This window comes from Chenopodium album, chromosome 9 (assembly GCF_948465745.1).
Source record: "Chenopodium album chromosome 9, dcCheAlbu1.1, whole genome shotgun sequence".
In the NCBI taxonomy this organism is placed as follows: Eukaryota; Viridiplantae; Streptophyta; class Magnoliopsida; order Caryophyllales; family Amaranthaceae; genus Chenopodium; species Chenopodium album.
The window spans coordinates 60,456,677-60,465,920 of NC_137842.1; the positions used below are offsets into that span (position 1 = coordinate 60,456,677).

A 9,244-nucleotide genomic window follows, 5' to 3' on the forward strand; every position below is an offset into this window, starting at 1 on the left:
AAAAATCAACCAATTTTTTTTGCTTGTTTAAAAGATAACGGTAGTTGGTGCTTCTTTTCAAAAAAAAAAAAAAAAAAAAAAATGTAGTTGGTGCTTTAATTTTGCATTTATAATGGATTTTATCACATATAATCTTCAACGTATAAGTTCGAATTGAAGACTTGTATAAATACTTTTCTATATTTAGTTATTTCATCATTCGGCTAATTAAAGCAAAAGCTAAGAAAAGCTAATAACTAACCAAATATTATCCCCTAAAAATGGAAATTACAAAGTTAAGAATAAACACCAAAGTAAAAGCAAAGAAAAAATTAGGGTTTGATGAGGAGTTAGAGCCAGTGAGTCCTACAACAGAATACTTCCTAACAGAGAGACTAACTATTTACGTTCTTTGTTTCTTTGAATTGGCGACGACTACTGATTTTCCTTCTGTTTATGCTTTCCTCAATGATGTCTTCATTAATGCTCATCCTCGTTTCTCCTCCATCCCGGTATCATCTTGCTTCTCTTTTTTATGAATTTGTATTACAAAGATTGAATTGATCACTAACAAAGTGTATAATGCTAATGATTATGTTAATTATTTGCAAAATTCATCACATACTACACAACTTATACTATTATAATCTCAATTCCTAAGTTGTACATGCATGCGCGTATGCTATTATGCTAATGATTATGTTATTTGTGTGCACTTGTGGATGATTGCGTTTATCGGTATATGCCTTTTGCTTGTTAGTAATACACTCGCATAGTGGCACACATGTACATATACTCACTTACACAATAATCTTAAAGTTTATTATTTTTATACTCCATATTCCGTCCCTAAACGAATGACCATTATTGTCTAAATCTAGTCCCAAAATGATCATCCCATTTGCATTAAAATACTCTTCAAATTGAAACTATATTTGTGCAAAATAAGCTTTCCATGTAAATTTTGTTTTTCTATGTACTTTTATTACTTTCTCTCTCTATTTTTTTTTTTTTTGCAAACCCTATGTGATTTACGCTTTTCAATATAATGTACTTTTTCTACTATCTTTTTCACTTTCTTAATACCCATGAATTTTGCCCACAAGGGTCATTCTTTTAGAGATGGAGGGAGTATAAGAGTTTTTGTCAGAAATTACCTAATAAAATTAAACCCGCATTTTGTGAGCCCTAATAAACTATTTATTAAAACATATGTTGGAAAATATTACCTCTAGATGGATTTCCATTGTTGACAAAATTTTCCAGTGTTGAATCACCCCAAAACAGCCCTAGAACCATCGCTTTCATCCCCAAAACCAACACAACCCACTTGAAACTTCCTCAGCTCCACCATGTCGGAATCACCCTCCAACGAACACCTCTTATCCCATAGCTCGAAATATACACCTACCACCTCGGAATATCCCCCAACCACCTCGAAAATAACCTTATTATCTTGAAATTAAAAGCAAATCTCGTGATGGTTTGAAGGTACTTTGAGGTGAGTCAACACTACAGGAAATTAGGTCAATGGTGAAAATCCTCTTGAAAGTAGTATTTCACATTATTTTACCTTTTATTAGATAGTTGTTTACAACATTATTTTTTATTAAGTAACTTCTTACCAAATCTCGCATCTGAAAGGGCGTGTCTGAAAAAACAATCTTTTAATACTAGTTTAGTTCCCGTGTCATGCACGATAATTTTCAATAATTACTACTCCGATCCCTCCGTTTTTAAATACTTGCTCCATTTCTCCATGCGCGGAGTTTAAAGAGAAATTGGATAAAGTAATAAAATATGGAAGTGGGGTAGTAGAGAAAATAAAAAAAATGAAAAAAGCAAAAGTAGTGGAAGAATAGGAGGAGAGGGAATATTATGTTGGGTCCACTAAGTGTGAAAATTGAATTTAATATTATATTGTAAAAGCTTTCTAAAAAAAGAAATGGAGCAAGTATCTAAAAACGGCCGAAAAAGGAAAATGGAGCAAGTATTTAAAAACGGAGGGAGATTAAACTATCATTAATTATAATTAGTTTTTTATAAAGAAAAAAAATCTAAAAATATAGTTGACAAATTTTGATCAATAACTATATTGTATAAGATTTTGAAGTTATTTTTGTATAAGATTTTTTTAAAATACAATTTTATACCCAAAAAAAAAAAAAAAAAAAAAAAACTAAGGACACACCAGCAGATGACACGTGTCATTGCTGGTGTGTCTTTTAGTATATATAGACAAATTCCTTGATTCTTCAACTTCGATGAAATAGGTTTAGTTCGGTTCATATACATATATATACTTAATCCCACATCATATTATTACACTTTATTGTAATTCAGTATAGAGAAAATCAAGATGCTTATTTATATACTTATATAGTGTATACTTTCAGATGTAAATTAAGAATTCTACCCTGAGAAGGGCTTTTAGATGTAAATTAATAAATGGAAAATGTTTGTGGAGCGAAGGATGTATTATTTACAAAACCTATAATATAACTCTAATATTAATTTTTTTTTTCAACAAAGAGGTATTTTATGTGAGACATAAAAAATTCGTTTGTTATAAATAAAAAGAAACAATGCTGGTAATATTACAAGTTTACAACGAACTTGTACCATTAACAACCAATAAAAAAAAAAAGTTTTCAAGAGATAATATAAGCATATGGCCTTACATTTGACGTTTGCGTAAGCTTGTAAATCTATTCCTCGATCATGTGCAAAAGTCCAGCAAGTCTTTAAAGCGGAAAATAAATCTTTATTTGATAATTAAAGCTGTGAAATAGCAAATCATTTCAATTATACATTGAGATCATAAAAATCAACCATTTATTTATTTATTTATTTTGCTTGTTTAAAAGAAAAAGGTAGTTGGTGCTTTAATTTTGCATTTATAATGGATTTTATCACATATAATCTTCAACGTACAAGTTCGAATTGAAGACTTGTATAAATACTTTTCTATATTTAGTTATTTCATCATTCGGCTAATTAAAGCAAAAGCTAAGAAAAGCTAATAACTAACCAAATATTATCCCCTAAAATGGAAATTACAAAGTTAAGAATAAACACCAAAGAAAAAGCAAAGAAAAAATTAGGGTTTGATGAGGAGTTAGAGCCAGTGAGTCCTACAACAGAATACTTCCTAACAGAGAGACTAACTATTTACGTTCTTTGTTTCTTTGAATTGGCGACGACTACTGATTTTCCTTCTGTTTATGCTTTCCTCAATGATGTCTTCATTAATGCTCATCCTCGTTTCTCCTCCATCCCGGTATCATCTTGCTTCTCTTTTTTATGAATTTGTATTACAAAGATTGAATTGATCACTAACAATGTGTATAATGCTAATGATTATGTTAATTATTTGCAAAATTCATCACATACTACACAACTTATACTATTATAATCTCATTTCCTTAATTGTACATGCATGTATGGTAATGAATATGTTATTTATGTGCACTTGTGGATGGTTGCGTATATGCCTTTTGCTTGTTAGTAATACACTCGCATAGGTGCACACATGTACATACTGACTTACACAATAATCTTAAAGTTTATTATTTTTATATTTAAATTAAGATTTTGTGTTAGAAATTACCTAACAAAACCCATATTTTGTGAGCAATAACCTAATAAAAAATGCAGTGATATAAAAGACCTAATAAAACGTAATATGTTGGAAAATATTACCTCTGGATGGATTTCCGTTGTCGACAAAATTTTCCAGTGTTGAACCAACCCAAAATACACCTAGAACCATCGCTTTTATCCCCAAAACCAACACAACTCACTTGAAACTTCCTCCACCATGCCGGAATCACCCTCCAACGACCACCTCTTATTCCAAAACCCACTATCCCATAGCTCGAAATATACCCCCACCACCTCGGAATATCCCACAATCACCTCGAAAATAGCCTTACTACCTTGAAAAGCAACTCTCGTGATGGTTTGAAGGTAACTTGAGGTGAGTCAACATTGGAAAATTAGGCCAACAGTGAAAATTAGCCTAAAAGTAGTATTTTACAACATTTTACCTTTTATTAAATAGTTGTTTACAACATTATTTTTCATTAGGTAGCTTCTTACCAAATCTCGGTTTTAAAATGGCATGTCTGACAAAAAAAATTGAATACTACATATATAATCCTATATCAGATTAATTATAACACTTTATTGTAATTTAGTATAGAGAAAATCAAGATGTTTATTCATATACTTATATCATGTATACTTTCAGATGTACATTTAGAATTCTACTCGTGAGAAGGATTTTGTAATGATTAGTTTCCTTGCATGTAGGTGTAATTTGTATTATACCTTACATGTAGGTGTAATTTGTATTATAATACCTTACATGTAATTGTTGTCCGGATCATTTTCTTGTCAACCTACAGAAATATTATGAAGAATACAATAAACATATTTAAATAGAAAAATTAAAGTCGTTGGTTTTAATTATCAATAAATGATTTGTAAGTAGTATCACGTTTCATTATTACAAAATTGAATGATACTCGATCTATAAATCTATAATAGTGGTACTCAATGAAGAAAAAACTAAAGAATCCAAAAAAAAAAAAAATTGAAAAAAAAAAACAATTATCATCATTAATTTAGTGGGCTAGTTTTAACTCATAGAATTAATAAGCAAAATTTATGTTAGTCACTGTAAACCACTTAGGGCCTGTTCACATTTACTTAATTTAAGTTCAGTTCAGTTCAGCTCCAATCAGTTCAGTTCAGTTCAGCTCTTAATTTCCCTCTCTTATAAAATATTCATTTCAGCTCAATTCAGTTCAGTTCAGTTCAGTTCCAATCAATTCAGTTCAGTTCAGTTCAGCTCCAATCAGTTCAGTTCAGTTTAGCTCAGTTCAGTAAATGTGAACAGGCCCTTAGTCAAAGATATATGTTTACTCAACCAACAAAAAAGGTGTGATTTTTACACAATGTAATAATATAACAAAATTGCAAACAATAACATGTACAATATATACAAATTAATGTTTTAACGTCTATACACATTATTGATCTAGTATTAAGGTCTTACCCTGGTGGCAAAAATTGAATACCTATGTAAAATAGGTTACATGTTGGATCAGTGGATCTAGTCCTCCTCCCCGTTTGTAATTCATAATATGTAACGTCCTTGTAGCTCATTCGCACCAAACAAATATTATTGCGCATGTAGTATATATGATTAATTGATAATAATAATTACATGTACATGGTAGGTTGAAGACAAAAGGGGCAAGAAAGAGTGGAAAAGAGTAGAAGTGAATATCAAAGATCATGTTGTGATTCCAGCATATCCTGAAGGTTTATCAACAGAAGATTATAGTAAGCATTTTGAAGATTACACATCAAAAATATCTACATCACAAATTCCACAAGATAAACCCTTGTGGCAACTTCACATTTTCAATTGCCCTACAAAGAATGCTGCTGCAACTTTCATGTATAAGTTTCACCATGCCATTGCTGATGGCACCTCGCTCATGGGAGTCGTCTACTCTTGCTGTAAACGAGTAGACGATCCTTCGAAACCTCTCACATTCCCATCTAGAACTACTCCAAGGGAGAAACAAAGTCATTCTATCAAGAAAGTTTTCAGCATTGTGCCTAATTTTATGGCTTCTTTCTTTTACACCTTCCTACATTTTGGACAAAGTATTAGGTTATCTTTCTCAGCAGATGATCGGACTCCAATTAGGTCGGGTAATATGAATCCGGATTGTAGAATTTGCACCGTCAATTTATCTCTCACTGATATCAAAAGAATCAAGACTTTTCTTGGAGTGGTAAGACACGACTTGTTATAACATTATATGCCATGTTTAAGGGCTTGTTCTCATACGTTTATTTTCAATTCAGTTCAATTCCGCTCTTAATTTCCTTCTCTTATAAAATATTCATTTCAGCTCAGCTCAGCTCAGTTCAGTTCATTTTAGTTCAATTCAGTTCAGTTCAGTTGAGTTCAGTCTATGAGAACAGATCCTAAGTCATCTCTAGGCATATTTCTATGATAGTCATTCTTAAAATGATTAACAATATACTACATTTTTTTATTGGTTGATTTTAAATTATTTTTTAAAGTACAAAATAATTATAAGTCATTTATCTTCTTTTAAAAATTCATTTATTAATTTTGAAATAATTTTTATTTATTTTTATGATTTTCCTAATTATTTATTTTTATAATTTATTTTTAATGTCAAAACTAATTATAAATCATTTAACTAATTTTTAAAATTCATTTATTGGTTTTGAAACTTTTATTTTATTTATAATTTTTTTTACCTAGCTAGTTTACAAAATTCATTTTTATTATTACTAAAATCAACAAATAATTCATAAATAAATTAGAAAAATAGAAAAAAAAAATAAATTCAAATAAAAAAGAAAAAACCTATAAAATTACTTTTAATAAAAAAAAAAATTCAAAAATCAACCAATAAGAAATTAGTATAGTAATAGTCATTTTAAAGATGTTTACCACAGAATCTATACGTCTCTAGACTCTAACTCATCTTTGTTAATTTTTGTCGGATTTTTGGTGAATAGACAGTAAATGATGTTGTCGTTGGGATACTTTTTCTTGGATTTCGTTTATATATGCAAGAAATCAACAATGGACAACTAAAGAACACACGATCCACGGCTGTGATAACTCTTAACATGAGGAGTGACAAAGGATATGCACACGCAGAAGAAATGCGCAAAAACAATGCCAAGGTACCATGGGGAAATAGATTTTCAGGTATCGAATTACCAATCACAAATTTAGAGGAGAATGATATTAAAAATCCTCTAAAGTTTATCTTGAAAGCTCACAAAATTATTAAGAAAAAGAGGAATACTATTTTTGCTCAAATTCTCTTATTACACTGCCTTGGAGCTGTGAGGACATGTATAGGCCTTCAGGTACGTTACATTTTGCTTGATGTTAATTATTTTTCAAACGGGAATTATATTTAAGGACGGAGGGAGTTTTACGTAATTATTACGAGTACTTTCTAAAATAGATTAGTCACTTGTATTTTACAACTAGTTTAGATCAATGCAATGCACGGTAATTGCTAAATTATACTACTCCGTTTCTGAAAGTTCGACTCACTTACTATTCATGTAGTCAAAATAAAATAAGTTTTACCACAGTTTATGACTTATTATACAATAAAAATAAATTATAATGTAGGATCTTATTAGATTCATCTAATTATAAATTTTTCAAATATATATCAACTTTTTGTAATTTTTTCTCACAAATAGCTAAAAATATATACGGTCAAATATTTACAGTGGAGACCACGCAAATGAAAAGTGAAATTTAATAGCCATATAGTTTGATGATTAATTAGCAAAAAAAGTGAAATTTTCTTATGAAAGTAAATAAACTTTGTAATACAACATAATTTTTAAACAAGTATATCTAAATGTTTAGGTTTATCATGATCTATTACCACAATTAACTAAAATATTATTATGTTTGCAAATTGCAGGTAGCTACAAAAACTTTTGAGAAAAGGTCGTTGAATAGTAGCTTTCTGATGACCAATATGATTGGGCCAATTGAGAAAATGAGTTTTGCTAATTATCCTGTCGACAACTTTTATTTCATGCCTACTCGCGTTAAATCGGTTAGCATTGTGCCTCATATCTTTTCTCTTGTTCTGATTTTTTTTTTTAAAACGAATGGCTTCTAAGTTCTAACCTTGATTGTATAGCCAACTACATACAAGTATATATTTTATGTGACGTAACCAATTCATACATACTAAATTAATTTGTATGTCATATTCTCAATTCTCATCACCTCAACATCGTTTGGTTGCATGTCACAAATTATTAATACACATGTCTTTTGGTTTACGCTTTATATAAAGTTATGAATAATGTAATGGAATCAAAGTTGAAGAGATTGGGTAAATTAAATTCAGATTTAAAATAATTTAAGACAAATAATAATAATAATAATAATAATAATAATAATAATAATAATAATAATAATAATAATAATAATAATAATAATAATAATAATAATAATAAAACAGTAATGAATGGAACACACAATTTTAACGTAGAAAAATTCTCTAAAAAGCCTATGGACGTGTAGTAGTTGAAAGTTTGAAACAATCCAGACGAAGTTTGTTAGATAAAGAACCTCATAGGATCATATCGGGGTAACACTATCAACACGTTGCCCAACAAAATTTATAGATAATGTATGAAGGTGAATAAAGTGCCAAGTACGTAGAAAAATATACATCGGCACATATTAGTCTCATGAGGCATATAATTACTACCTTCGTTAACTATTATTTGCAACAAAGGAACAAATAATAGTTAACGAAGGTAGTAAATAATATTGCAATATATAATAAATGAGCACTGTTGTTATAAATATACAAGTATTATATGAGTTGGACTTAGAATAAGTTAACCTTACAATAAGTTAACCTAAACGCAAATTAAATTTTGGCCACTTAACCCAACAACTATCTCTCATTGGATCATAGTATATATTTTGGTGTCTTTTTATCAAATAATTGTTATTATTATGTAGATAAATACATGATAATGACTTGCACTTAGGTGTCTTTTTATTGCAGAGTTTGACAGTTACTGTGATGAGTTACATGGAAACGTTGACAATTGGCTTAGCTGTTGAGAAAGGCTTCATCGATCACCACAAATTAATCACTTGCGTGGAGAATGCCTTTCAATTGATTATAGATGCTGCCACAACTACTTCATAATCTTTTGCAAAATTATTAATAAGAGTATTATTTAATAAAAATATAGAATGATACCCAAAGTCCCAAAACATAATCTCGAATATATTATGTGATTATGTCTAATATATATATATATATATGTCGTCCCTCGATAATTCAACAATTTAAGAAATAAAATGATGTATTATTCTTGTTTACTGCTTTTAGTTCATGGAATGTCTTTGACTTCTTCTTCTTCTTCTTTTTTTTTTTTTTTTTTTCTTTCAAAATTAGATTTGATTTGTTGAAGTCCATAAAAAAGCTAACTTAATTTCAAGACATGTCAACCTATGTATGTTAAACATGACCAAGTTCTTTTATATTATTAACTATCTAAATAGTAAGACGGTCCAAGGATGTTAGTTACCTGGAAAAAGAAGTGCCCCATGAGGTGAGTTACTCACAAGTCACCATTTACAATGGTGAGCTACCTCAAAATATGAGAGAGAGTAGTGTGGGAAAGTTAGTGAGTTACC

The 9,244-nt window shown here is 29.6% G+C and overlaps 1 protein-coding gene across 2 annotated transcripts; it reads left to right on the forward strand.

The window, feature by feature from the left end:
• The first annotated feature begins 218 nt into the window (after positions 1-218).
• Positions 219-8,834, forward strand: LOC145560012 (wax ester synthase/diacylglycerol acyltransferase 7-like). Of its 2 annotated transcripts, none has more exons than XM_081621267.1 (5): positions 219-491; positions 5,226-5,792; positions 6,556-6,915; positions 7,494-7,631; positions 8,604-8,834. In XM_081621267.1, the coding sequence occupies exons 1-5, from the start codon at positions 261-263 to the stop codon at positions 8,748-8,750; spliced, it is 1,443 nt and encodes a 480-aa protein (XP_081477393.1). In that variant the 5' UTR covers positions 219-260; the 3' UTR covers positions 8,751-8,834. The 2 variants fall into 2 exon arrangements, with proteins under 2 accessions (XP_081477393.1, XP_081477392.1); XM_081621266.1 differs by lacking the exon at positions 219-491 and adding an exon at positions 2,988-3,259.
• The last annotated feature ends 410 nt before the right edge of the window (positions 8,835-9,244 follow it).

Coding starts and splice junctions, on each gene's coding strand:
- LOC145560012 (XM_081621267.1), top strand. CDS start 261: ATGGAAATTACAAAGTTAAGAATAAACACCAAAGTAAAAGCAAAGAAA. Junction 492..5,225: donor CTCGTTTCTCCTCCATCCCG/GTATCATCTTGC, acceptor TGTACATGGTAG/GTTGAAGACAAAAGGGGCAA. Junction 5,793..6,555: donor TCAAGACTTTTCTTGGAGTG/GTAAGACACGAC, acceptor TTTGGTGAATAG/ACAGTAAATGATGTTGTCGT.